The 27,743-nt window shown below is 48.1% G+C and overlaps 1 protein-coding gene across 1 annotated transcript in view; it reads left to right on the top strand.

Moving 5' to 3' along the window:
* The window catches only part of KMT2B (lysine methyltransferase 2B), a 62,900-nt gene that overhangs the window by 27,310 nt on the left and 7,847 nt on the right, over positions 1-27,743 (top strand). The window contains 21 exon segments of the mRNA XM_081018559.1: positions 417-472; positions 9,090-9,335; positions 9,981-10,075; positions 10,970-11,068; positions 11,689-11,802; positions 12,136-12,282; positions 13,021-13,116; positions 13,219-13,336; positions 14,277-14,390; positions 14,730-14,914; positions 16,168-16,260; positions 16,342-16,431; positions 16,639-16,712; positions 17,423-17,547; positions 18,420-18,523; positions 19,243-19,380; positions 20,939-21,097; positions 21,320-21,440; positions 22,276-22,354; positions 25,728-25,888; positions 26,654-26,869. Of these exon segments, the coding sequence (XP_080874685.1) occupies positions 417-472; positions 9,090-9,335; positions 9,981-10,075; positions 10,970-11,068; positions 11,689-11,802; positions 12,136-12,282; positions 13,021-13,116; positions 13,219-13,336; positions 14,277-14,390; positions 14,730-14,914; positions 16,168-16,260; positions 16,342-16,431; positions 16,639-16,712; positions 17,423-17,547; positions 18,420-18,523; positions 19,243-19,380; positions 20,939-21,097; positions 21,320-21,440; positions 22,276-22,354; positions 25,728-25,888; positions 26,654-26,869 (2,630 nt within the window).

Genomic DNA, 27,743 nt, shown 5'->3' with positions numbered 1-27,743 from the left:
AATACATCTTCTGTAATTGATAGCTGTGTGCGTTGGGGGGGGTTAGTATAAAAAACCACATGTATTTTATTATATATGCTGTAAACTGCTTTGATATTTTCAATGAAATTGCAGCATACAAAGCTTACAAACAAATGAATGCCACTGGCAAGAAAAGAACCTTTCCTTTCTCAGATGGGGCTTTCTTCCCCACTGAGGAGTATTTGGCCAGCTTTCCATCACTGCTGGTGTCTAGCTCCACAGTCTTCTATCTGCTTTGAGCAAGACCACATACTGTGGGCCCTGACCCTTTGCTGCCTTGGTGGGAGGGTGTGGGCCAGAGCTCCTTTGGCTCCTCCTGCGCTGGTGGACCAGATAAGAGTTTCTTTGCGGCTGATTTCTTTGCTCTGACCATGTCATGTCTGGCTAACTGGCAGGTATCGGAAGTGCGACAAGATTGAGGCGCGGCGGGTGGAGCGGCTCTCTAAGAAAGGTAACGATTGAGTGGCTGTACATGGGTGGACTGATCATGTGCTGCTGTGAGTTGGCTGTGTGATTATGTGTGGCCTCTTCCTTGGCGTCGTTACAATATGATACGATATCTTTATTGTCATTGTCCCATACAGAACAATGAAATTGAAAAATCTACATAAGACATTCAAAAGCCCCAAAAACTCTGAAACCCCATTTTAAAATACAATATACTATAGAGACTCCTTATGCTGCGTTTAGAACCAGAATTGCATTTTCATAGAACTGTTTCTCAGGCGGCTAGTCCTGGTCTTTATAACCCTATACCTTCTTCCAGAAGGCAGAAGCTGAAAGAGATCATTTCCGGGGTGCGTACTATCCTGCGTACTGCAATCTTCTGGTCCAAGGGCTCTGTGAACATATTTCTACCTGCATGTAAACCTTTTGGGTCCAGTCCCACGTATACAGTGGAGTAGGGGTTGGGTGCAGGAGTTCTGTACTGGATACCCAGCCGTGAATTGCAATAAGCACTGGTTTCTACATCATGATAGAATGGATGATGACATTCAGCACTTAAAAGACATATTCTTGTTCTAACAGGCTTTTGATGTTTAGTGGTCCGTCACTTATAAAGTTTTGTGTTAGTCTGGGGCTGCTGTTTTCATTGTTGTTATCTGTGCATTTTGAAACTGTGTGTTTTGATATATCTTTAACTGTTTTTATCGATATGACCAGCTATGTTTGTTTTATCTTCCTGTAAGCCGCTTTGGGCAAAACCTTTCTGTGGGAAAGTGGGGTGTGTGTGCAAATGGACTTAATTCTTCTGCTACTATTTACTTATTGTCCTTCACATTGTGTATTGGTGGGTTATATTTTGCAAATTCACGTATTAAATTGTTACACGTTGTTAAACAAGCTCTGTTTTGTGGAGAAGTTGAAATTTGGTGTCTAAGCCTCTTTCAGAGACTGGGAAGAAAGGTTGAAGCTCGTGGATATTGGGGGGGTGGGGAGAGAGAGGAAAAAGAATGGGGTGTTTAGTGCCAGTCTTGTGTTTAATGACTCCCTGATAGTGCCAGACTGCCAGAGAAGGGGCAGATCTCCCTGTCCCTCCACCATCGGGGCACTTGGCGGAAGGAAATATTTTTAGTAGCCTGCTAAGAGTCTAGTGGGCTGCATTTATTTCTGTGCTGGCTGCAGAGAGGAGGCTTTCCCCTCTTCTCCACAGCTAGCATACAACTAAAGGTTGGTAGTAGAAAGAAATCATAGGCTAGTGACATTTGTAGGCTTCTTTACAAGTCCAATTCACAGGCCGTGGTAACTGCACTGAAGGGAGGAGTTCTTCTCCCACAAATGTAAGACACTCTGCCTGCTTCTAGGGGATTTGGGGCATTCCCTTTAAAAAAATGTTTCCATTCATCATTGACCAGTATACTTTTAGAACTGTGAAGTCAGGAACACATCTTGTGTATACAGAAAATAAATAGAATATTAATCAGAATGAACCCACTGGAATTTAATGGGCATGTCTAACTTAGGTCTGTTAATTTCAGCAAGTGTGCTCTGAGTAGAACTGACTTGAATGTAACCATCTGTGTGCAGGATTTGTGCTAGCAGGTCCATCCTATATCCCGTGGCTTCATTGCACTTGTGCAGAACTCGAGGTGCTCTGTTCAGGTGGCTCCAACCTCACTTGGTGCCAGTGGATACTTCTTCCATAGCGCTGTAGCTGCTTTTGATCTCTCTCCCTGGGACGTGCCCCATGGGGTTTGGAACAGAGGTAGCGTCCTTGTTTTGACCTTCAGCGTATAGGAGGTTCCAAAGCATCCTTCAATAAGCCTCTAGCGCTACTTGTTCAGGAGTATCAGAGTTGTGTGTATGTGTGTGTGGAAGAAAGAGAGAGCTCATGTGGCCACAGTGATATATTGGGGCTCCTTTTGCAGCTTAGCTGCCTTCTGTGCCCGGTGGAAACTTGTGCAGATGGCATCCAAGCATGCTAGCAACCAGGCTCTTGGTGATTTGCTCCTTAGACACTCTGATTGTTCATTTTAGGGACTGGCTTTTCATTTGGCTGATTTAGATTTGTAGCCTGTCCAGTCCCAAGAGCTCAGGGCATATGAGAGAGGGAGAGAGAGAGACCTGCATTCTTTGCTCCATTTTTTAAAATAGGATACAGTGGTACCTCGAGTTAAGTACTTAATTCGTTCTGGAGGTCTGTTCTTAACCTGAAACTGTTCTTAACCTGAAGCACCACTTTAGCTAATGGGGTCTCCTCCTGCCACCGCACAATTTCTGTTCTCATCCTGAAGCAAAGTTCTTAACCCGAGGTACCATTTCTGGGTTAGCGGAGTCTGTAACCTGAAGCGTCTGTAACCCGAGGTACCACTGTACAACACTTCCATAACAGTGGCTCTTTCCGCAAATTCATATTTGAGTTCCCGTTTGGAATCTGCCTTCACCTTGCAATGAAGGAGGGGACCCTGGGATGGGTTGCCTCTTCCATTCACACCACCAGGAAGGAATATGTAACCTGAGACACAGTGCCCTCCTAGTGGGATGGGCAACCCACTTCCTTGGCTCCTCTCCTGCTGAGCTCCACCGCAGGACTGGGGCATGTCCCATTGTGAGAGATCGAAAGCTCTGCAGGCTGGTAACCTCTTTTCTTTTTTCCTGATCATTCCTGTGGGTATTGTCAGATCTATTTAAAAAAACACCCTCTTTACTTCTGAGATAGGGGTCTTCTTGCAAAGTAAGGCACCTCTAATCATATGGAACATAGGAAGCAGCCTTATACAAGGGCAAACATACTTGTTTACTCTGGCTTTCTCCAACCTGGTGCCCTCCAGATATTGCTGGTCTACAGCATCCCTGACCATTGGTCATCCCTAGTGGGACTGGTAGGAGTTGTGGTCCAAAGGATCTGAAGGGCACCACGTGGTCTACTCCAGGGTCTCAGGAATAGGTCTTTCTGATCCCTCTAACTGGTGACACCAAGGGTAGACCCAGTGACCTTCTGTAAAGTAGGTGATCTACTTCTAAGCTATCATCCTCCATTGAGTAGTCAACAGCTTAACTTACTCATGACTTTGGTTGTATGCACACTATAACTGTAAAGCACATTCTTTCCCTCAAAGGATTCTGGGCACTGCAGTTTACCCCTCACCGAGTTGCAATTCCCAGCAGCCCTTAATAAACTACAGTGCCCAGAATTCTTTGAGAGGAATGTGCTTTAAAGGTTAGTGTGTGTGCTGCCCCCAAGTCTCAATTGACTCCTGTGTGTATTGTCTGCAGGTGTCATTCCACTGAAATTGAGTGGGGGCTGTTTTTCCTAGATCAGGGGTGGGGAATCTCAGTCCCACGAGCCAAAAGTGGCCATTCCTCCTGACCCACAAGTTTCTCCCACTACCTCTGCTGGCTCCAGCCTTTACTGGCTCTGCTCCAAGCCCTGCTTGAGTGCTTTTACCTGGCTGGAACTGATATTTTATTTATTTATTTATTTATTGCATTTATATCCCGCCTTTCCTCCAAGAAGCCTCAAGGTGGCATACATGCATGGTTCTCCCCATCCTCATTAAATCCCCACAACAACCCTGAGAGGTAGGCTGAGGCAGCCCAAGGTCACCCAGCGATCTTTATGACTGGGTAGGGAATTGAACTCTGGTTCTCCCAGGTCCTAGTCCAACACTTTGACCACAACACCACACTGGCCATCTTTTCCACAGTGAGCTGTGTGCCCAAAGTGGCTTACAGCAAACATTCAGAATGCAAAGCATAAAGGGAAGTCATCAGTAAATCCAAACAGGACAAAAACCGACAATTTTAGCAAACAGAATAAATTCAATATGACAGAAGGAATGATCTGGACTTAAATGTATAAGTTCAGAGCAGAAAGACAGTAAAGTTGTAGGGGCTGATCTTGCTTCACTCCACAGAGTCATAATAATAATAATAATAATAATAATAATAATAATAATAAAATTTTTATTTATATCCCGCCCTCCCCAGCCAAAGCTGGGCTCAGAGCGGCTAACAACAGTAAAAATAGCACAATTTACATAAAAGCACAGTTAATTAATTGAAATACATTCTAAAATCAATTCAGAATCAAATTAATGGCAACCATTGGGCTAGAGTTCTATGAGGATTACAGAAGGAGGAGGTTAGACTGTGCCTTGGTCAAAAGCCTGGTGGAACGGCTCTGTTTTTCAGGCCTTGCGGAAGGATGTCAAGTCCTGCAGGCCCTAGTCTCTTGTGACAGAGCGTTCCACCAGATCGAGGCCATGGCCGAAAAAGCCCTGGCTCTGGTTAAGGCTTGAATGTGTTTAGAGAGGGAGGGAGTGGTCTTCTTGCCAGGCTAGATGACTTGCAGCTGGATCCTTCATCTGACTTCCAGGGAGTGGCTTCCTGCGATGAAAAGGAAATGTTGGGGAGGGCAATGATGGTGGAAGCTCCACTGCTAGTCTTACTGCATTCCAAAACCCCAGCAGCCCATCTTAAATGAGGAGAGGGTCTAGATTGCTTACAGCTAACTCCCTCATCTCTCCTCCAGAGGAGGCTGGCAGCAGCAAATGGGAAATTCTGGGGAGGACAATGGTGTTGAGTCCTCTTCCACTGGAAGTTGCAGGTGCTGGTCTTGGAATGTGTCCTTGAACCGTGATTATTATTATTTCATTTCATCATCTGGTTGCCTTTTAGAGTAAGAAATAAAATGCAGCAGCCTCCCCGTCCACAGTGTTAGGACGTGCAGGTTTATGTGCCTTTTCTCTTCACCCTGTCCTCCTTCTGGATGCTTTTGAGTTCTTGGCTCTCATAAAATGTAGTAATTTCTAATGTGGCTATTGTAATAAAGTGATTTTTTTTCCACCTGGGGGATGGGCACCAATACAGCTCCTTGCCAACAGTGCAAGGAACCCCAAGAGAAAGACAGTATCACCTCCCCTGACCTTTTGTTTTCTCAAATGAGGGATTTGAGAGGCAGGGCGGAAAGGGGGGGACAACTTTGTAACCTTGAGGCTGCTATACTGCTCTGTGCTATCAATGTGGGGGCATTGGAACCTGACCTGCAGTGACTCTTAGCCTTCGCTTGTGAGGAAAACCACAGCTATCAAATCTCCAAAAGGGGGCGGACCTTCCTTCTTCCACCATGTCTAGCCACAAGCTCTTCCTGACCCTTCTTGTACTCTGTCTCAGGGCAGATTTCTGTGGGACCCTCTGCCAATGTGGAAATTTTTAACTCTCTGAAAATGACTATTAAAATTCTGTTCTCCTTTATCTAGCGTTTGTATACTGCTTTCCAAGTGCTTTGCATCCGTTACCTTGTGATCGTTCTTTAACAACAACCTTGTGAGGTAGGGTAGCACGATCAGCCCCATATTGCAGATGGCAGGAGGGGCCCAAGGCCCAAGGGTCTTCTAGCCCAATGCAGTACAGTCGTACCCTTGGAAGTGGAACAGAATTCATTCCGGAAGTCCATTCGACTCCTGAAACGTTCAACCTCCAAAGCGCGGCTTCTGATTGGCTGCAGGAAGGTCCTGCAGCCAATCAGAAGCTGCGGAAACCCTGTTGGACGTTTGGCTTCTAAAATAACGTTCGCAAACCGGAACACTCGCTTCTGGTTTTCGATCATTTGGGAGCCGGAACGTTCGACTCCCAAAGCATTTGGGAGCCGAGGTACGACTGTAATCTCAACTAAAGCGTTATAAGAAATATGTAAAGCATCCATAACAGATGGCCATCCAACCTCTGTTTAAAAACCACCTTCTGAGGGAGTCCATTCCATGATAAAGACTTTGTTCGAATGGCTTTATTTTTGTGTATATACAAAGGAAGGAAGCTGTGATGTCAACTGCTCCTTTAGCAGCAAACCCCCTCCCTAACCCGAGTTCCTATTCCCTACTATAACTAAGCCTTCTCTAAGATAATTTCTTAATTCAGATGATCACATTTTCTCCTTCCCCTCTGCCTCCCCTTCCTTCTCTTGCCTCTGTTTCCCACCCTGTTTCTGAATAATAGAGTGTAAGCTTCTCAGGGCAGGGACCTGTCCTCTTAAAAGGCTGCATGTACACCATATATTTAAAACACGTTATGTCCCCCCCCCCCCAAAAAAAAGAATCCTGGGAACTGTAGTTCACCCCTTCCAATGCCAGCACCCTTAACAAACTGCAGTCCCTAAGATTCCTTTTCTTTTGAGGGGTTGGCTTTAAATGTATGGAGTAAACACAGCCATGAAATGAGATGGCTGTAAGGAGAGCAATCCCATCATTCAAACAGGTTGAGAACCATTGTGCTATAATGTAGAGGGTAATCTGCCCCCTTCCTCCTTCTCTCCCTTCTACTTTTTGCTGGGGGCAATGGAGGCTGCTAGGTTTTGAAAGTGCGTAGAGGAAGCACAGACAGACTGGGTGGAATTTGCTGGTCAAGGACAAAGATAGGTGGAGCCCTGCAAACCACAACAGATAGTTCCGGGACAATGGATTTGAGGATTGGGGGAATGTGATCTCTTCCCTGCTTGGGGATGGGGAGGGGGAAGTGGGCTTGCCTCAGGAAGAGGTGGGGCCTGGTTTTCCCAAGGGAAGCCATTCCAGGTTGAACCAAGCACGAGCCCTGCCTGGTGTATGTGTGGGAAATGGCATTTCTTGCCTGCAGACTGAAGAAGCACTGATTATGTGAGCAGATGATCTTGGGAAGAAGGCTGCGATTTGGGGGTGGGGGTGGGTGGCAGGGAGGGAGGGAGGGAAAAGCAAGGAGATGGGCCGGGTTTTATTGGATCAGCTCTGGGCAGAAAGATGGCTGTAGCAGCGGAAGCCAAGACTCCTGACCTCTCTGTACTCAGCGTGGGGGGGGTGGGGGGAAGGGAAGGCAGCTATAAATTTCAGCCTCAACATCGAAGCCCTGCAAGGGCGATTCCCCCTTTCCCTGACCTGTGTCTGTTCCTTCCCTGCCCCATCACTGCATCTAATATGGAAACTGAGGCAGGGGTCTTTACTAACCCCCCCACCCGTGAGAAAAAGGGTCGATCTCTGGAGTTTGTAATTAATTTCACATGCAATGTAAGGGAAGGGGTGCAATGCAGAAAAGGGGGGGATTTGGGGTGATGACTTAATATAGCAAAGACACCCAGAAAGAGTTTTGTAAGACTAAGAAGACAGATTCCCTGCAGCTAAAGTTTCATGACTGTCTGCTTTGAGTACTGTGGTCTTTCAGGCTGTTAGATTTTAAGATGCAATTTTTATTTTTAAAAAAATGTTTGCTGCTACCAACCTGGGCTGCAATCCCCTTGTGCATTCAAATGGGTGTAAGCTCAGAACTTACTTCTGAGTAGGCCTGAAGAGTCTTGTGCTGCATCACAGCTCCCCTTTTGGAGTTTGCAGGGAGGTTTTGCTGGGAAGACTCAAGCTGCCTCGAAAGCCTTGTGATGGGAACAATGGCCTAGACCCAGTCCTGGCCAGGTGAATGCTTAACTAGCCTTTGTATTGGAAATGAGGTAGTTGAGAAGACTGCCAGATTCTCCCTGGGGGAAAAGAATCAGTTTTGCCTGCCTATTGAGAAAGGTAGGGTGGAGCCACAGCAAAATCATTATATCAGGAGGGACAGAGAGATATTCTCAGAACCAGATTGTTGGGAGGGAGGGGAGAAATAAATGAGCAATTGAAGAAGAGGGAAATATAAGACTTCTGTAAGGTAAGTGAGCTTATTAATAAGACTTTGCCAAAAGTGAAATCCTGGATAGTATTGCTATTTTGCACCCCAGGCAGTGTTCAGAGCAGTTTCTGCGCTCTGGGCGCAGTACTGCGCCTAAATTTTCCAATTAAAACTGCAGAGTGGAAGAAAAGGAAGACCTTTTTCTGCCTCTCCACTTCCAGCTCCTCTCTGAAGACTGGAGAAGAGACCCTCTTAAGAATATTAGGGGGAGTGAGCAGGGGAAGGACTAGACCATGTGAAAAATGAAAATAATATTTTAGCTGCAGTTCATTTTCAGCACTGTATTCTTGTTATAAAAAAGCGCACCTAGACATTCTGTTGTTGCGCCCATAACCTACATTTAAGGTACCACTTAGCCCCTAGCTTTCATATCTTAGTTTCTAACACCGACCCCCAGGGAGCTCAGCAAATTAAGAGCTGTTACGAGGTGTGTTATTTCTTTTGTTAAATTTGTATCCTGCCTTTCCTCCAGGGAGCTCAAAGTTATTATTGCTATTAATATTAATAATTACCCACCATTCACCCTAAGGTCCTAGAACGGGTAGCAACCATTTAAAATACAGCTTGAAACAAATTGCAGTCACAAAAAAGAGTGGATCTTGAAAATATTTATCTCAAGGGCCAAAGGCTAGGGTAAAGGGTATATGTGGTTGTTCCTCACAACAACCTGGCGAGGTTGAGAGATGGCAACAAGCCCAAGGTCATGTAAGGAGCCTCATGACTGAGTGCCGACTTGAACTTCCTAATCCAGCATTCTAACCCCCTACACCACACGACACCAGCCTTGCCCTGCTCTGATGTGCACAATCCCTCCCACATCCCTTGAAATGATGGCAGCCCTTCTGTAGAGTGTGTGGCAGAGTGGAGGTAAATGGGAGAATCTGGTCCTCCCAGACAGCCCCCGCCTCGTGAGACTGCTCACTCCATGCCTTTGTCTCCAGGCCGTACGGTAGTGAAGCCCATCGTCCCCTGGGATTCAGAGGATTCTCAAGAGGAGTTCCCAGCCCCCTGGGAAGTCATGCTGGGGGCCACGGAGACAGCGGAGCAAGACTCCCTGCTGCAGCGCAAGTCAGCCCGGCGCTGCGTCAAGCAGAGGCCTTCCTATGACATCTTTGAATCCTCTGACTCGGAGAAAGAGATGGTGTCCGGCTCAGCCACGCATCGCCGGAAATCCTCCCGGGACTCAGGTGAGAGAGAGGGGGAGAATTCAAGGCTGCTTTGCCTTAATCCTGCGTGTAGATAGCCCCGTGCACCAATCCTACAAAGGAATAATGTTGCTGCATGCTCATTGCAACTTCCCATGACATTCGTGTGGCAGGCTCAGTGTGCCTTGCTGGACTTGCACCACATCAAGTTAACTTTTCTGGATGATTTTGGCTGTGTGTGAAGCAGCCTTTGTTGTTCTGTAACTCTGTGGTTGTGTGAGCCACCCTACCCCATCCTGGGGTGAACAGATAAAAAGTCAACAGGGGGTCCCCTCCTGTTGTTGCACTACAACTCCCATCATTCCTAGCTATCAGCACCAGTGGTCAGAGATGATGGGAGTTGTAGCCCAACAATAACTGGGGACCCAGGGTTGAGAAACACTGCTCTAGATTATGTTGGACTACACCTTTCCCCATCCCTGGCCATTGGTCTTGCTGACCAGGGGGGATGGGAGCTTCAGTCCAAGCAGCTTGTGGAGAGCCAAAGGTTCCTCAGCCTTGTGGGAAAGGTAGCTGAGTTGCTGTGCTTTCAAGGACAAGAATAGGACCTTATCCAGTTTAGGACTGATCAAAGCTGACAGGGAAGAAAAGAGCTGGTTGACCGACAGTTCCTTCTTTCATTTCCAGATCTGCTTCCCATGGACTCTGAGGAGCAGAGTCGGCCCCGCAGGACCCCCCTCCAGCCTGTGGTGCAGCTGAAGGCCAGAAAAAGGCCAGAGAAGGTGAGGCTTGGGCAAGGATTAAGTCAGAGTGGGCAGGGACTATCTCACATTTGTTTTTTAAAATGCAGCAGTTTTATTGTGAGCCACATTGTATTCCACCATTATAGCCCTTTTTGGGCAGCGGGGGACAACTCAGCCCAAATATTTAGTGTAAAAAAGGGCTCAGTATGACCCTTGTGCCTTTTGAGTGTGTGTATGTGTTCGTTCCCAATATTCAAGTTGTTGTCTTTGGGAAGTGGCCATGACTTCGAGGGCCAAAACCGAATCTCCAAAGCAGGTCTTTAAAAACTTGCATCTTTCAGAAGTCTCTAGGCTGCTGAGGTAACCCATAGACAGTCCAGACTTTATTTGATGGCTGCTGAGGTTTGATGAGAGGTTTTTCAGTTTTGGTGTTTCCTTGCTGGTTTTTTTAAAAAAATATTCTTCTTTTGGTATATCACTAGCTTTGAGCATGAGGAAAGCAGCCTATAAATGCAAATTGGAGCTGCAGAAAAACACCCAGAATTGTGGGGTGTTTCTATTCAGGGTTCAGCCAGCTAGCCAACCATGCCTTCCTTCAGAATAACCTCTTCCAGGACTAGAAGCCCTCCAGCTGTCTCACTATCCCTACCATTGGCTATGCTGGAGTCCAGCAACGACTGGAGGGACATAGAAATCGTGGTTTGTATCCAGCTAAGATTTGCTTGCAATAGACCTCAGTTGAAATTGGTGGACCTCAGTTGGTCATGCCCATTAATCTCAGCAGATACACTCTTGTGTAGAACTAGCCTGGGACACAACCTCCTGTTTCCTTTTCCTCTTGGTCTGAACTTTCACCCTGTTTAGGAAAATGGCCACACATTGCATTTCCTGCTGGACTCTGTTCACTTGCCTCTTTGCCCCTTCCTTCCATAGGATGTCCCATCCTCTGGCACACTCCCATCTGTCTCCAACGGCTGGAACGGGAAGCAGAAATCCACAGATGGCATCCACAGGCTCAGAGTTGATTTCAAGGTGCGGGGTGGGGAGTATCTTGTTTGAGAGATGCATCTTTGAAATGATGATATTGAAACACGAGACAAATAATGGGCCACAAAATGCTCTTTTGGGCACCCCTGCACATCTTCCTGCAAAAATAATCATCATCAAAGCCTTAATCTGATGTAATGCCTTTTTAAATATCTGCTTTCTGCTGGTGCGATTCAAGCTCAGCCAACTGCAAATGAGCCAGAACGCCCTAAAATCTGCCCCTAACCTACCCCTCATTCACAAATCACAGATACCCATTGTACTTTGAAGAGCACAGCTACGTCTAACTTGATGGTACTGCCAGAAATGCTCTGGCTTTCCTAGCTGCTTGGGAGCACTGCTTTTGTGCCAGCAGGGTGGGAAGAGAGAGGAGAGGAGGCTGCAGTGAGCTTAAAGCGATGCAGTGGCCACAGGTCTTGGCAACCCCAGCCATTTGTGGCCAAAGGCTAAGAATGATGGGAGTTTCAGTCCAGTAACGCTTAAAAGAGCCACAGGTTCCCCACCTCTGGGCTTGATGATCTCCAATCCCTTTCAGTTGAGAGATTTGCTCCATGTAGCTCTTTTCACAGCTATCCCTCTGCCCCCCCCACTTGTGTATCTTGTAGGAGGACTGTGACCTGGAGAACGTCTGGCTGATGGGCGGCCTCAGCATCCTCACCTCGGTGCCGGTCACCACGCAGGTGGTGTGCCTGCTCTGTGCTAGCAAGGGGTTCCATCAGGTAGGTCTTGAGGAATGGGGTGAGGATACCTGGATTCTGGGATTTCCAGCATCTCAGTTGTGTGGGGTGGAGGGAATGGATTGTGAGCCCCATTCAGAAGGTTGGGGAGGGGGGCACTTGAGGTCTTGTATCCAAACATAGATAAAAACCTGCTCCTTGATCTCAGGAACCATTATGCCTAATTGGGATACAAATGCATAGCAAATAGACCAGGCCTTGTTTTGTAGATGGAACAGGGTGGGGGACACTGGGGTTGCTTCTAACTTGCAGAGAGTTTCCGGCTTCCGTGTACCAAAGCGCATCTAATGCAGCTGCCCACCATGTGCTTTGCAGCTTGTGTTCTGCCAGGTGTGCTGCGACCCCTTCCACACCTTCTGCCTGGAGGAGGATGAACAACCGTTGCCCGAGCAGGAGGAAAGCTGGTGTTGTCGCCGCTGCAAATTCTGCCACGTCTGCGGTCGCAAAAACAAGGCATCCAAGGTAAGGCGGAGTGTTTCCCCCCCAGTGTGGGATCTGTGCAAGGGGAGGGTCTGTGGAAGTAAACATGGCTGCTTACAGGGGCTGCACACCCCTCCCATGCTCTCGTGATCCCTACACAAAACACAGCTGGAGATGGAAGGGGTGGCCTCACCACTTCAGGAATGCAGGTCCCAAGAGATTACCCACAAAGCAATGTAGCCCTAGGCATTTAAAAGAAGAAGAAAAAGACACCGCTGAACTAGAGTGTGAGCAAAGGTTTTTAGCAGCATGCAAGGAAAGGGCATATCTAAGTGTTTTAAAGAGGAACAAGGAGGGTTGGGCAGTGTCTTGGTTGTCTAAAGAACAGGAATGAGAGGAATGCATGACCCCAAGATTTTACGCATTAAAGGCAGGCGAAGTTATATCACAACATCATGGGGAGAAATTTGGACAGGGATGGTAAGGAGAAGCATCTTTGTCATGATATCTGATGCCAGGTTTGAAAGGATCCCAAGAACCTGATTTCCCGGGTAGGTTCCTACATGTGAAACCAAGAGCCGTGGCCTGCTCTCTGCATTTTGGTCACCTCTGTAAAAGCAGAGGCATATACACCTGCTTTGCGTTGTTCTCTCCTGCCTGTCTTCTTTGCATTTCTCATTGGGATTTCTGTCGTACCTGTGATTAGTTGCAATGAATTCCCGCCCCAAAAACGTGCGTAATGGCCTACTTTCCCTCTCCTTGTTCCTCAACCTGCCGCAGCAACTGCTGGAGTGTGAGCGCTGCAGGAACTGCTATCACCTGGCTTGCCTTGGGCCCAACTACCCCACTAAACCTTTCCGTAAGAGGAAGGGCTGGGTAAGTGTCTTGCAGATTCCCGGCACCCCTCTAGTTCGGCAGACCCTTCCCTCGCTTGTGTTGCAGCTGCTAACCTGTCTCCTTCATCCTCTCCCTATTCAGATCTGTTCGGCCTGCATCCGCTGTAAGAGTTGCGGGACAGCTCCAGGGAAGAACTGGGACACAGAGTGGTCTAGTGACTACAGCTTGTGCTCTGCCTGCTCTGTGCTCTACGATAAAGGTGAGCATAGCAGAATTGCCTGGGAAATGCCATGGGTTTCAGTTTGAGCTGTGCCAAGTAAGGCATTGCGAGGGGCTGACATTCCACAAACAAGTTCACATATTTTGCTCACACAGTGCGTGTCTTCCTTAGCCCTAGACAGCAAAGCCTTACACAGCACTGCGACCCAAATAGTTGTTGTATTCTTTCTTTCCTACAAGTTCACCCATTTATTTACATTTTCATCGGAAACTTCTCTTCCAGGGGCCTCTCCTCTTCTGGGATTTAATGGGCAGCTACTGGGGGGGAGAGAGAAAGCCTTTTGGGGGGGTTGGCCCCTCACCTTTGCCATGGCTTCCCCAAGGAGGCTTGCCAGATCTCTAGTCTGGTGATGTTCAGATGGCAGGCAAATACGTTTTTGTTCTTCCTGGACTTTTAGAAATCCTACATTTTAATTTTGCTTTTAAAAAATTGTGCAGTTGATGTAGAAGCTGTCCTGTTTGAGTTTTTTATGTTTTACAAACAGCCTTGTACCTGGATTCTAAGAAACCAGAACATCAGTGGAGTTTTGAAATTGGTGTTTAAGATCTGTGCCATTTTGAAAGCTTCAGTTTTAACTCAAAATTGTATCCAATCATAGACAGAAACCTGTTCCTTGATCTCAGGAGGCATCATGTCAAATTTGGGTGCAGTATCTGAAGAGGTGTCCTGATGCATAGCGAACAGGCAAACAACTTTCCAAAGCGTAGATTGATGTTTATACTACAATTCATTGTTTTATATTGATTAGCTTACCTGATTTTGGACTCAGAAGGTGTTGGATATATACGGAGCAAATAAATAAAGGGGGAACGAATACACAGCTCATTTTGGGAGGGCTGAGAGAGGGCTTTGAATCTCACCTGACCTGCAGAAGAAGATTCCATTAGCTTGTTCTCTGCCTCCCTCTTTTCCCATCCAGGTAACTACTGTCCAATCTGCTTGCACTGCTATGAAGACAATGACTACGAGAGCAAGATGATGCAGTGTGCCAAGTGTGACCACTGGGTTCATGCCAAGTGTGAGGGACTCTCAGGTTTGTTCTGCTGCATCACAGATCCCTCTCCCTCCTTCACATCTGCCTACCTGCTTACATCTCAAATGGCAGGGAGGAGAAATAATGTGGGGGAGAGTTGTGGCAGAGTCAGGAGAAGACAACAGAGGCAATTGAGAGGCGAATGCAGGCCGCAGCCTCTGTTAAATTGCCTATGATATGCTCCCCTTTTTGATCTTCTGGCTAGGTCTTGCCCTTGACGGCATACGCCTGCCCATCTTGCTAGCGTTGGTGTGCGCAGCAGGGTGGCCTGAGAACAGCATGACAGTCTTTGGGCTAAGATTGGGCATCTCTGATGTGTTTCCACCCCCTCTCTTACAGATGAAGGCTATGAGATCTTGTCCAACTTACCCGAGAGTGTCATATATGCTTGCCGGCCCTGCTGCGGCAGTGACAAGGCCAAGTGGCGGGAAGTCCTCACCTTGGAGTTGCGCAAGGGTCTCCGGCAGGTGCTTCAGGGTCTGATGAGTTCCAAGTGTGCCACCCCGCTGCTTCAGTGCACACAGGTATGTTCTCTCCAGGGCATGCATAACAGCAGGGAGTTGTGCTTTTAAAATCACCGTTCTTGATCTGGCTGCCCTACTGAAGGAGATTTTTCTTGGCCCCATTCGCAGGCACACTTTGGGTCTGGCTGGGCTGGACGCATCCGTGTCCAGCACTCTTCAAACACAGTCTCACTCCTTCCTTTGATCTGGTTGCCCATTCCTTGGCTAGGTGGGAAGATGCTGGGATAGCTCAGTTGGTAGAGCATAAGACTCTTAATCTCAGATTCTCAGAGTCGTGAGTTTGAGCCTTGTGTTGGGCGAAAAGATTCCTGCGTTGCAGGAGGTTAGATTAGATTACCCTTGTGGTCCCTTCCAATTCTATGACTTCAGCTTTCCATGATATTTGAGTCTGTAGGTTGCTTACCATGATAAAGGGGGGGGGGTTTGTAATATCGAGTGACATTCCTAAGGATAAAAGGAATGTATTCCTTTACACAACTGCAGCAGCCAGAATCGTAGTGGCAAAAAATGGGAAAACTGATAAAATACCAGAATTATTAGAATAGAGAACCAAATTTCTTGAATTCGCGGAGATGGCAAAATTAACAGCATCAATTAGAGGCTACTCTAATCAAAAAATTAATAAAGAGTGGGAATCCATTAAGGAATACATGAAAAAAGTTGGTGCTGGAGTTTAAAAATTAATATGCAAAAGTTTAAAAGGTGCAAGGAGATAGGATAATAATATATTACGGATGGAATAACAAATAAAGTGAATAACGCAACAATGACAAAAATAATACTAGGTAAAGAAGATCGCACACAGGTGAAGGGAAGTACTGGGCTGTGGGGGAGGGAAGTGAAGGGATTAATTGAAATTGTTAAAGATTTAAGAGATTTAAATTTTTATAAAGATTCTATAAGGAAAGCAGAAAGCAGCAAGAAACATCAAGTAAAGGTATCAGAGAGGAGATTAGTGTGAATGAAAACATGAGACTTATGGTTTTGTTACATATGATTTTATTTTGGAGTTGTCTGCTTATTTTGGAGTTGTTTGTTGTAAAGAATGTATATTATGTGAATAAAATAATAAAGGATATGACATTTGGGGGGGAAGATAAGGGGGGGTAGAATCTTAGAGCTTATGGGAAATGTTTTGATTTATTGCAACACAGGACCTTTATGTCACAGAGTCCTTTGCATGCTGTAGGCAGGGGTGGGGTGGAGGCTGCAGAACAGGTGGCAGTGCCCCATTTTCCTCTGTCCTTTGCCAGTGCTGCCCAGATGACGGCGTGAAGGTTCACCTGCGGCCCTGTGACCTGCGCACTGTCAACAAGCTGTTTGAACAGGGTCACTACTCGTCTGTGGTGAGTGTTGGGAGCAGGGCTTCCAGCCTGGCACGGGAGCAAGGCCTCTGACCTCGGCTGAGCTGCTTTCTCTCTTTGCAGCATAGCTTCAATGAGGACATGGTGGGGGTCCTGCTGGGGCACACGGAGGAAGACCAGACTGGCCTTATGGCAAAGGCACTCTACATCGAGGTAACTCTGTACGATCGGGGTTTGGTGGGGAGGAGGGATGTGTGGTCTGGATTGACCTAATGTAAAACTAACTTGAGTGGGAATTGGGGGGGGGGGTGCAGGGGTGTTTGTGCACGTGCTCCACGTTGGGAGCACTTCCTCCCCTGCAGTTCGGCACAGCCTCTCTCCCTGAACAGCCTTGTGATTGCCTGCTTTTTATCTTTCCAGCTGATGGAAAAGTTCTTCAGCTGGTTTGATGCTCAGGATGTAAAGCACTGGACCCGCAGCAGCACCCTCCCCAAGTGAGTGCTCAGGAGCTGAAAGCGCAGAAGTCATGCCTCCCCCTCACCAACGGTGTCCGTTCAGAGCCTCTCTGGTGCTTTTTTTGGGGTTGGGGGGGAATTGCAGGCTTCAGGCGCACCATGGACCGCTGTGTGCAATTCACTATGGAAGTTCCAACGACATTTTGGGAATCTGTAGAGGGGCTCAAAATAGGAGCTGTGTACAAACTACAAAAACCTCCCAGGCCCAACATAATCTGTTTTCCTTGAAATTTGCTGCTACTCCAAGTGAATAGAGTGGGAATTTGAATTGGTTATGGGCATGGAATATACACAGCCTGGTCTCCTCTTCCTTTTTGTCACACTTTTTGTTTGGTAAAGTAACACTGGAAATCTGTATTCTCACCACAATCTAATCCCGAGTCTAAACCATCATAGGTGCAGATGAGAAATAAGAGGGTGAGATCACAGTAAATTCATGGGGATGGGGCAGACTTGGCCCTGTGTCTCCCAGTGGCAAGACTTTATCTGTTCACAGCTCCCACAATTGGCTTTAGATCCTGTTCTTTTCTTACCACCTCCCCTTTTTATTTTTATTTTTGCATTTCAGTCACTTGGCTTCAAGCCTGTTCTATATCTATTCCTGCAGCCTGTTTCAAACTCCGAACTGGGGTTGCCTTAGAACCAGAGCTTCTGCAGCCCCTGACAACTTCTTCTTTTCTCCCCAACAGTGGCATGCTTCCTAATGCTGTTCTGCCTCCCTCCTCTGACCACATCTATGCTCAGTGGAGGCAGCCTGAGGAGGTCATCCCGGCTGCCAACAGCCACCTGGCTTCTACTGGGTCTGAAAAGACAGGTGAGATTTTGGGTTTCATCAGGCATAGGCAAACTCGGCCCTCAGGATGTTTTGGGACTACAACTCCCATCATCCCTGACCACTGGTCCTGTTAGCTAGGGATGATGGGAGTTGTAGTCCCAAAACATCTGGAGGGCCGAGTTTGCCTATGCCTGGTTTTCATGGAATAGAAGCTGCCTCTCTACATGCAGACTCCCTTGGTTTTTATAATTGCCCGGGAGAACTTTGGCTGCTGCCGTTCTCCTGCTAGAAGGGAACATAAGAAGCTGCCTTATACCAAGTCAGGGCATTGGTCCAACTAGCTCCATATTTTCTATACTGACTGATAGTGAACCTCCAGGTATAAAATGGGTCTCTCTTAGCTGTACCTGGAGATGCTGGGGATTCAACCTGGGATGTTATGCATGCAAAGCCATGAGCACTATGCTTGAGGCTTGTCACTCTGTATTTCCTTCTTTCTCTCCTGGTTCCCTCTACATCAGGGTTTCCCAGACTTGGGCCTCCAGCTGCTTTTGGACTACAATTCCCATCATCCCTAGCTAGCAGGACCAGCGGTCAGGGATGATGGGAATTGTAGTCCCGCTGTTTTTGGAGACCCAAGTTTGGGCAACTGCTCTACGTCAAAGGTTGGAAACCCATGGCCCTTCAGTTGTTGTTGGACTCCTAACCTCCAGCATGGCCGCTGGGGGTGTGTGATGGGAGTTGAAGTCCTGCGATATGCAGAGGGCCAGAGATTCCCCACTCATGCTCTGCACAGAAGATCTCTGTTTCCTTTCTGGAAGATGCTCTCTGAAGGGATGTTGAGGGGTGGGGCTTCTTGCCCTCCAGCGGTTGGAGCTCAATGCCTAACCGCTTTCCTTCTCTTCCTGTAGCTGGGAAAGACTCAGAACATGCCGTGCTACAGCAGCCATTGGATGACCCTGAGGACAAGAGACAGTGTGCCTTGTGCCTCCAGTATGGAGATGCTCCTTCCAAGGTAAGACTACACCCTTCTGCTTTGATAAAAACATAAGAAGGACCATTCTGGATCAGACCCAATGGCTTGTGCATCCTGGCATCCCTGTTCCCCACAGTGGCCAGTTGAGAAGCCCAAAAGCAGAATGTGTGCACGATAGAGCCCTCCTGCTGCTGTAGTTTCTCTAGTGCAGGAGTTGTCAACCTGGTCCCTACCGCCCACTAGTGGGCGTTTCAGGATTCTAGGTGGGTGGTAGGGGGTTCTATGGCACAAGCTGAATCCTCCTTCCATTGAGCACTGGTGGGCGGTGAGGAAATTTTACCATCAAGAAAGATGCATTAGTGGGCAGTAGGTATAAAAAGGTTGCCTACCCCTGCTCTAGTGACTGGCATTCTCAGGCACACCGTGTCTCAGCCTGGAACTATGTAGCCATTGGGGCTAGTATCTTACCGATGGAAATTGTCCTATCTGCACCTTTTTGAGGCTATATTGAGAGAATAAGGGGAGAAGTGTGGGAGAACCAAATCCACTGGCTTTGTAGGGTGGTTTTGTTTGTTGTTGTGGAGGAGGCAGCTTAAGTGGAGGATTGGACAGGGCCAGGAAATCTATAACCCCTGGATCCTGTCTCGTGTCCGAGAGGTGACCATCTGAACCCCTTGCAAATCCCTTCCTCGGGGCTAGACCTTGAGGTGTTGCCTTCCCCCTCCCTCTTCAACATGAGCTCTCTTCCTGCCCTCCAGGACGCAGGGAGGCTGCTGTACATCGGCCAGAACGAGTGGACGCACGTCAACTGTGCCATCTGGTCAGCCGAGGTCTTTGAGGAGAACGATGGCTCCCTGAAGAACGTGCATGCTGCCGTAGCCCGGGGTCGGCAAATGGTGAGTTGCGCTTCTCTCCATTCAGCTCCGTAGAAGAGGGGATAGGACCAGACCCTCCTTGTGGCCAGAGCTGGATTTATGTACAGTGGTACCTCGGGTTTAGTACTTAATTCGTTCCGCAGGTCCGTTCTTAACCCGAAACTGTTCTTAACCTGAAGCACCACTTTAGCTAATGGGGCCTCCTGCTGCTGCCGTGCCGCTGGAGCACAATTTCTGTTCTCATCCTGAAGTAAAGTTCTTAACCCGAGGTACTATTTCTGGGTTAGCAGAGTCTGTAACCTGAAGCGTATGTAACCCAATGTACCACTGTATAAGCTAAACAAGCTCTAGCTTAGGGCCCCACTCTCTTGGGGGGGGGGGGCAGAAAAAATTAAAGGGAAAAAAACCTGGATGTATATTTCCAAAATATAAGATAAAAAACAAATAAAATAAAACCTACATACAGCAACCGTGTTTTGTGTTGTGTATGGACCTATAGCATATATGTAACACAAAAAACAGTGACAATTTGTTGTTGACAAAGGACAGCTGGACATATAAAGGGCCTCATTAACTTCAGTAGCTTAGGGCCTCATCAAACACAAATTCGGTCCTTCTTGTGGCCTCAGTAGAATTCCCACTATAAGCGAGGGTCCTGAAAACTTCATTGCTGAATAGGAGCAGGGAAACTTTTATCGGTCCACATTGCCACAATTCAAAGACACGTTCCAAACAGGCAAAAGTATTCAAGGAAGATGGCATGGGAAGGGAGCCTCGTGATAGTTGGAGTCAGGGGAGATGGGGGCGGAGCCTAAGGAGGGTTCTGTGGGCCAGATAGAGAGGCCTGGGGGCATTTGCTCTTGAACCCGAGGCCCCCCACCCCTGCTGTAGAGGACCGAACTAGCCTGCTCCTGAAGCGACCCACTGATGCTGCCCATATTTCAGCCTTAGTTTTGCAGTCACTTCTGCTCAAAACCTTTCTTTAAAAGTCGATCTCTGAGATTCTTGGTATGCTGAATTTTGCTCCATGAATTGAATTTCCACAATTGCACACAGCATATGAACAGCGATGTGGACATGATGGTTTAACAGCTGTCCAGTCTTTTTCGTCAGCCAGATCGTATGTTCCCTTTACCCGCTTCATACTTAGAGCCTCCACTTAAATTAAGAATCAAAACTCCTCTCCCTCCCACCCCCCCACCCCCCCCCCCGGCCAGGGTGGAGCTGAAAACTCCTTCCAAGTGTTCACTGCTGTGAGAACAGTGCTTGGATATTACTACAGATCTTATCAGTCAACTAGAAAGTCCCAGCAAGACTGCATCGTCAACATGGCTGCTTTCTGCATCTGATTGCATTGATGTGTAGGGTGATCTTGATGATGAGGAGAAGAGAGGAAGGAATGGGGTGTTCGGAGTGCATGTTTGTCTCTATAATGTGTGTATAAATGCCCTCCCCAAATTCCTTGGGGACATTTTGGCCCTCTGCGTCTTTGCTTAGTGCCACACACTTTATCCCTTGCCCTGCTGCAGTGGCGTTCCTTCCACACCTTTGACATACCTGTCTCTCCCCCCCCCCTTAGCGCTGCGAACACTGTCAACGTACGGGGGCCACGGTTGGCTGCTGCCTCTCCGCGTGCATCAGCAACTACCACTTCATGTGCGCTCGCCTCTGCCAGTGCACCTTCCAGGATGACAAGAAAGTCTTCTGCCAGAAGCACGTTGACCTCCTGGATGGGACGGTAAGTGGGGAGGGCACCATCAGGCTTCCTGTCGCCTCTGGGATGAGTGGGTCATGGATGGGATAGTTCCGTTAGGCCTGGCATCTTGAAAACCGGAGTTAAGTCCCCTCCACCCGCCCAAACATACTTAAAATGTAATTTTGGAGAGTTGTGTCTTCTGAAGCTTGGTCACTGCAAATTGAATTTAAGAGGGTCCCTTGGCCATGTTGTCTGCCTTTTTAGGAGATAGTTGCTGAAGATGGGTTTGATGTCTTGCGCCGCGTCTACGTTGACTTCGAGGGCATCAGCTTTAAGAGGAAGTTCATGGTGGGCCTGGAGCCAGACACCATCAACATGATGATAGGTAATTATATGGGGACAGGGCAGGAGAGCAGCACTTTGCTATGCAAACACTGTGGTCCAGAGTAGATGGGATTTTCTCCTCTAGCAAGTGGGTGGTTCTGCAGTTGAACGTGCAGGGAATAGGAGGGACCAGCTTGCTTCAGAATGGATCGGAAGAAATGGATTCATCACCGCTCTTTGCTCCTTGTATCTGTCACGCCTCTGTTCTGGCAGTGTCTGCGCTGGTTATCTCAAACACCAGCAAATAAGCTTGTTGTTAATACTTAATGGGAGCAGGGAGAGAGAGGGAGGGAGGGCCTCGTCTACAAGGGAAAAAGTAAACTCTGAAACCAATGGGGTGGAGAAACATTTGTCCCCTCTGAACTATATCTTAGATTGCATCCTGTCCCATAGTGCCAATGCCGGCTAAGCCAATCCCTGTCTATGCCTACACCTTGAGTTCCTGCATCTTGGCTAGGCCCATTCTGGGAACCCAGAAACTAACTTTCTTGGTTCCCTTGTAGACGGAGTGCAGGATGCCCTAATTTAGCCTCTCCAGAGGTGCCTAAAAGGCAGAAAATCTAAGCAACTATTCTTTATCCTTTCCCTTTGCTCATGCGCTAATTACCATGGGGCACCGTCCACTGGGACACCCTCAGGTGCAAACTCCGTTGAACAGAGGCTTCTGCAGCAGAACTCCCCAGTGGATTGTATCCATTAGGTCTGATAGGTTTTTCTCTCTCGTGCTCTGCCATCCTTAATAGCCCCCCTAACCCACGTCCTGAGGCAACTGCCTTTCTGTTAGCCTCATATTTGCTCTGCTTCTGGCTCTCTGCTCAGTGTATTTCTGCTTCCAGGCTCCATGAAGATTGACAGCTTGGGGATGCTGACAGATCTGTCGGAGTGCGAGGGACGCCTCTTTCCCGTAGGCTACCAGTGAGTATCCGCATTAAAGTTGGTAGCAGCCTCACACCCACCTTAAGTGACAAAGGAAGAACAATCCCATGCTAGCTGTCCTGAGGATCATCGCCAGGGGAGCCGCTATGGGGGGGGGTGTATGGATACGAGATGGCTTTTGGCAGGGGATACCCAGAAGAAAAGGACTGGGCAACTGCTTCTGTGCCACACTGCTTCAAAATTCTCTGCCAGCTTTAGGAGTCCTCACAGCATTTGGGGCCGTTCCTTCAGCTCTGATTTGGTCAAGCATGAAGAGCAAGACCCAGTTTCCAAAATCACATTGAGACCACGTTTTCCTCTGAAATCATGCTAAAATCAAATTTACTGAGCAAGCAATGCTTGCCTGTTGCATTTTATTATGATGTCGAAAGACCCCAAACTCCTTTTTAGGCAGTCAGAATCCAAGAGCACTCAACACATGGAAGTTGATCCGGCTGCCTTCACTGTGTGCCCAGGATTCCTGGATTTCACCCATGTGAAAAAGGGCTCAGGTGTCCTAGGTGGCCTTTAGACAGGCTGCTGCGTTGACTGTCCACACCACTGAAGCTAATTGCACTCTTTCCAGGGAGCTGCACTCAGTCCTGGCTCCTGGATCTTACCTGTGTGGTGCCTGCTTTTGCAAGCACTGGTTTGTTGCATTCACACTGCACATATTTGGGTATGGATGGATCTTGAGAGAGACACTCAAGAATTGAAAATGCAATTTGTGTCTGAAGCATCCCTTGGTGGTTTATGTACTGAACATTTTGAGTATTTAATAGGAAGGGAGGTGTGTGTTAATGTCGCTCTTCTCTTAATACGGTATTAAATTAATGGTATCAGAAAACTTTTCTACTGTGGTTGCTGCTGTGCGGATGTTTGCAGCACTCTGCATCCCTCAAGTAACCTCTCCAGATGAAAAATTGCCCACCATTTGCCTTCCTTAAAAGGATTGTCATACAGTTTCCCATTTAGAATAATTACGGGCTAGTGAAATAATAGAAATACAGGTTTTAAAAAATTGTTTCGATCCTTATTTTAGTCTAAACCCGTTCATTTTATCTGGCATGAAGGATTCTACTGAATAGATGCTGAAGCAGATACTATCTTAGCATGGATTAGCTTACCTTTTACGCCATCCTCTTGGCAGGGTGGCTCAAGAGAAGGGAGGGACTTTATCCTCCTCCACTTCTCCTTGGGAGCTTTCAGCACGTTTCTTATGGTTAAAGCATCACCTGCTACGGTGATGGCGGGTGTGAAACCAGAATGTGGTCGTTATTCCAAGTGGATTAATGCACAGTGTGGTGTGTTTAGGTATCTGCACACATGGCATGGGGGATTATTTGCAACCACTCTTTTCCTTCCCTCCCATTTTTTAAATTTTACTGATTGGAAAATGCTTGTAACCGATCTCTCTTTTCCCCTCTTTTAACATGAATGAGGGCTGTATAGGATGCAGTTCAGGATGCTCTGCATCTCACCGCGGCCAATCAGATATTGCGTAGCTGTAACAACATACAAGATTTGTAGCATAATGCAGCTACATGGGTCACAGCAGCCTTTGCCAACCTGGTGCCCTCTAGATGTTTTTAACTACAACTCCCAGCCACATGCTGGGAGTTGGTGAAGGCTGGCTTTCAGGTCCCTACCCAGTAAGCTTCTAAATAGCTAACATCTTTTAAATTTGCTGTTACAACATTTATTCCCCAACTTTTCTCCAGAGAGCTCAACTTGGAGGACATGGTTCTCCTTGTTATCCTCACGACAACTCTCTGAAGTAGATTAGAGTGGGAGCTGGAGACACCCAGTGAGCTTCATGGCCTAGTGGGGCTTTGCACTCTGGTCTGCAAGGTCCTAGACCCAAGACTCTAGTCATCACACCACATTGACACTCAACATATTCCCCAGCTGTCAGAAACCACTCTTGCAGCTGTACAGAAGGGTGGGCCTTGGCTTCAGCTGCCATGTAGATTCTTTAAAAGCTCCATAACAACCAGAACCAGAAAGCCGTCTTTCTCCTTTGCCCTCTCCACCGTCTTCTCTCATTTGCTTCTTGCTGTGTTCCGTCTAGCAAGAGCCATGGAAGTGTCTCCCATTTAATTGTGCAGGATTTTGCCAGACTTGGGAAGAGTTTCCCTGCCTTTGAAAAAGGACAAAAGATCCTAGCAATCCTCTGCAGTAGCACACACAACCTGGGGAACTTGTTTTTCAGCAGGTATCCCTTTCCCTTTCTTTAAAAGGGCAAGGCATGTCTCTCCCTGAGGCCTGGGTGCCAGCATGTCTGCTTCCACTTCTGAGGTGTTCATAGGAAGGTTGACAGTCATTCTTGTTATGCCAGTGCCCTGCAATTGTGGACTGTGATGCACAAAGATAGCTGCTCTTTACACAGCCTCTGAAAATGTTTTCCTGGTTGTGTGCCTTTTCTTCCCTCTGGCTCTTTAAACGTTTGCTTTCTGGAACTGCACTTGGCGTCCATCTGGCAAAAGCAAATCAAATGTCACATGAAAATCTCTGGTGCTTGCTTCCTCTCTGCTGGTCAGGCATGAAGAGATGAGGGAAATTCTTTTCCCCCCCCTCTGAAGTTGTGTGAATTGCTCTCTCTCTCTTCCTTCCTTCCCCAAACTGGTGGTCGCCGGATGTTTTGGACCAACTCCCATCAGTCCCCGACCAGCACAGCTGAAGGGATATGCCATCTGGAGCCCACCAGGTTAGGGAAGGCTGAAGTATCTGCTGGAATGTTCCAACAAACATTCACAAATCGGTTTTGCAAAACCTTGGAGCAGGGCTTGTTATCTGTTTATGAATAATCTGCTCCACCCATGGTGAACCATCTAAAGGCCCTACCCAAAGAATGGAGAACGTGTGGCCTCATCTGTGAGGTCAGGCTCCAACTCCTATCATCCCCAGCCAGCATGACCAGTGGTCAAGGATGATGGGTGTTGGAGTTCAATAACTTCTGGAGGGCCACAGGTTCCCCATCCTTAATTCAAATGCCCTAACCGCTAGGCATTTGCCACCAAGGATAGGAGGCCACTTGGTTGCAATGGGGGCTGGTCCATTGGGGCAAATGGGGCACTGCCTCACCAACCTTCACCTTGAGGTCTCCTAGCCCACCTGTGGCCTTACTTGCAACCAGTCCAAAGGGTGGCTCTGGCTGTCTTGCTTCTTGCACCTTTGCCTCGGCGTTACCCATGTACAACTAAGTAGGGGCAGGTGCAAAACTTAGTTGGCTCTGCCAATCATTGGTTCCACTTACTGTTCGACTCCTTGCTTTCCTCCCAGCAATCTTGCGCCACTGCTTTGAGCAAGCAGCCCCATGGCAGCCAGAAGGCGATTCTGATGGGACTGCCTTTGTGTTCCTTCCACCTCCCAGGTGTTCCCGTATTTATTGGAGCACGGTGGACGCCCGCAAGCAGTGCTGGTACAAGTGTCGCGTCCTGGAGTACCGGCCGAAGCTGAGTCAAGAGGAGCCTGATGCCTCGGGAGTGCAGGAGGAGAACCACACGATAGTGCACAGCCCAGCTGCCCCTGCAGGTAAGGGGATCTGGGATGTGCTGCTGGGCTGGCTTTTGGATACCGTCACCCTCTCCATCTGCAGTAGGAAGTCTGGGTGGCGATAAGTTTTCCTGCCCACTTGCATGTTGTGGGGGGACGCTCTGCATCCAGCTTGACCTGACAAAGAGGTTAAAAGTCAAACACTTTAAGCCAGTTTAGTGGTTAAGCTACTTCTCTGGGGCAAATAATGACCCTTTATTGGAGCTTACTAGTCCATCCTTTCTGCTCAAAACCGGAATACAGTCATGCCTTGGTTGTCAAACGCCTTGGAACTCGTATGTTTCGGCTCCCGAACGATTGAAAACTGGAAATGATTGTTCCACTTTTCGAATGATTTTCGGAAGCCGAACATCCGGCACGGCTTCCAATTCAGTACAGGAAGCTCCTGCAGCAAATCGGAAGCTGCACCTTGGTTTTTCAACGGTTCCGGGCTCCCGGAACGCATTCTGTTTGAAAACCAAGGTTTGGAGTTGGGGCCTGTCGCCCTTCAAAGTTTATGGGCTCCAACTCCCATAAGTGGGGGGGGGGGGTGCTGGGAGAGAAAAACAAGAGCAAATGTATATAAGAGTACAGGTCTTCAGCCCATGTAGACCAAATGGGCAAATAATCTGTTCTGGAATAAGGCGATTTTCTTGGTTCTGTGCTGTCTTTTCTCGGCACAAAGCCCACAGTAAGGGTTGCTGGCTTCTGGGCCCTGCCATTGCCATGCATGGTCTCTTGTCATGTGCCTTTTCATGTTTTCAGATCCTAAACTTGGGAATGAGCACCTTCAGGATGTGCCCCCTCCACTGCCGCCGCTGGAGCGCCACTCACCCGCGCAGAACCCAGGGCCTCTGCCACCCCCGGAGTCTGCAGCCTCCAAACACAGGTCTCTCACTGGAGCTCGCATCAAAGTGCCCAACTACTCCCCTACTCGACGACCCATAAGTGGGGTGTCATCCCGCCCGCTGCCTTCTCCTGGTGAGTAGCTTTAAGGCCACGTAGGCAGAGTAGGCGTCTGAAATGGAGGCCAGCAGCTGGATGCTCCAAGGCCAATTCTTGCTTTGAAACAAGGCTAATGGAACAGGAGAAGCAGGAGAGGAGCATTAGCGAGCGCAGGGAGAATGGGGCATGAGCCCATTGGTGATCAGAGATGGGGAGAGGTTCTGGCATGCCTGTGCTTTACTGCAGTCCTTTGCATGTGGGTTGTGATATTGTTGTGTCTGAGTGGTTGGCTGAGAGAGAGGGTGTTTGAGGTAGACCCTGGGAAGCCCTGGCCAGTCAGCGTAGACCAGGGGTGAGGAACTGCAATGGCTGCATTCCTGTCTGGGCAACTTTCCAAAGACCACACAACTGGGGTTGGGGGGCAGAGGCAAATATGGGCAGAGCAACTTTGCCTTTGTTCAGTAGTCTGGTTTCTACATACACAAACACCTCTTTCTATCCAGAGGCCTTACCAGAGTTTAAGGGCGTATTCCAGCTGGGCAAAAGCACTCTGGGTGTGGAATGGGGCCAGTGATAGAATTGTAGAGTTGAAAGGGGACCCCGAGGGTCATCAAGTCCAACCCCCTGCATCCATAACAAACGGCCTTCCATGTGTTGCCTGAGGAGTGTTGCCAGAGCCAGAGAGAGCGGCCTGGAAGGTGGCATTCAGACCTCCGGCCTGAGCTTCCCCATCCCAATACTGAGCTAGACAGACACAGTGCTCTGACTCCAAACATAGGAAGCCGCTGTCTACTAGGTTCCTCAAAAGTTGCAAGTTATCACATGGAGGAGGGAGGCGAGTTGTTCCCTGTGTGGCTAGTGCATTTGTGCATCTGCCTGTTTTGCTTCCCAGCCCCTGTTGACGTGCTCT

The sequence above is a fragment of the Podarcis pityusensis genome (assembly GCF_964106645.2).
Source record: "Podarcis pityusensis genome assembly, chromosome: 8".
In the NCBI taxonomy this organism is placed as follows: Eukaryota; Metazoa; Chordata; class Lepidosauria; order Squamata; family Lacertidae; genus Podarcis; species Podarcis pityusensis.
This window is presented reverse-complemented; position numbering and strand designations above follow the sequence as displayed.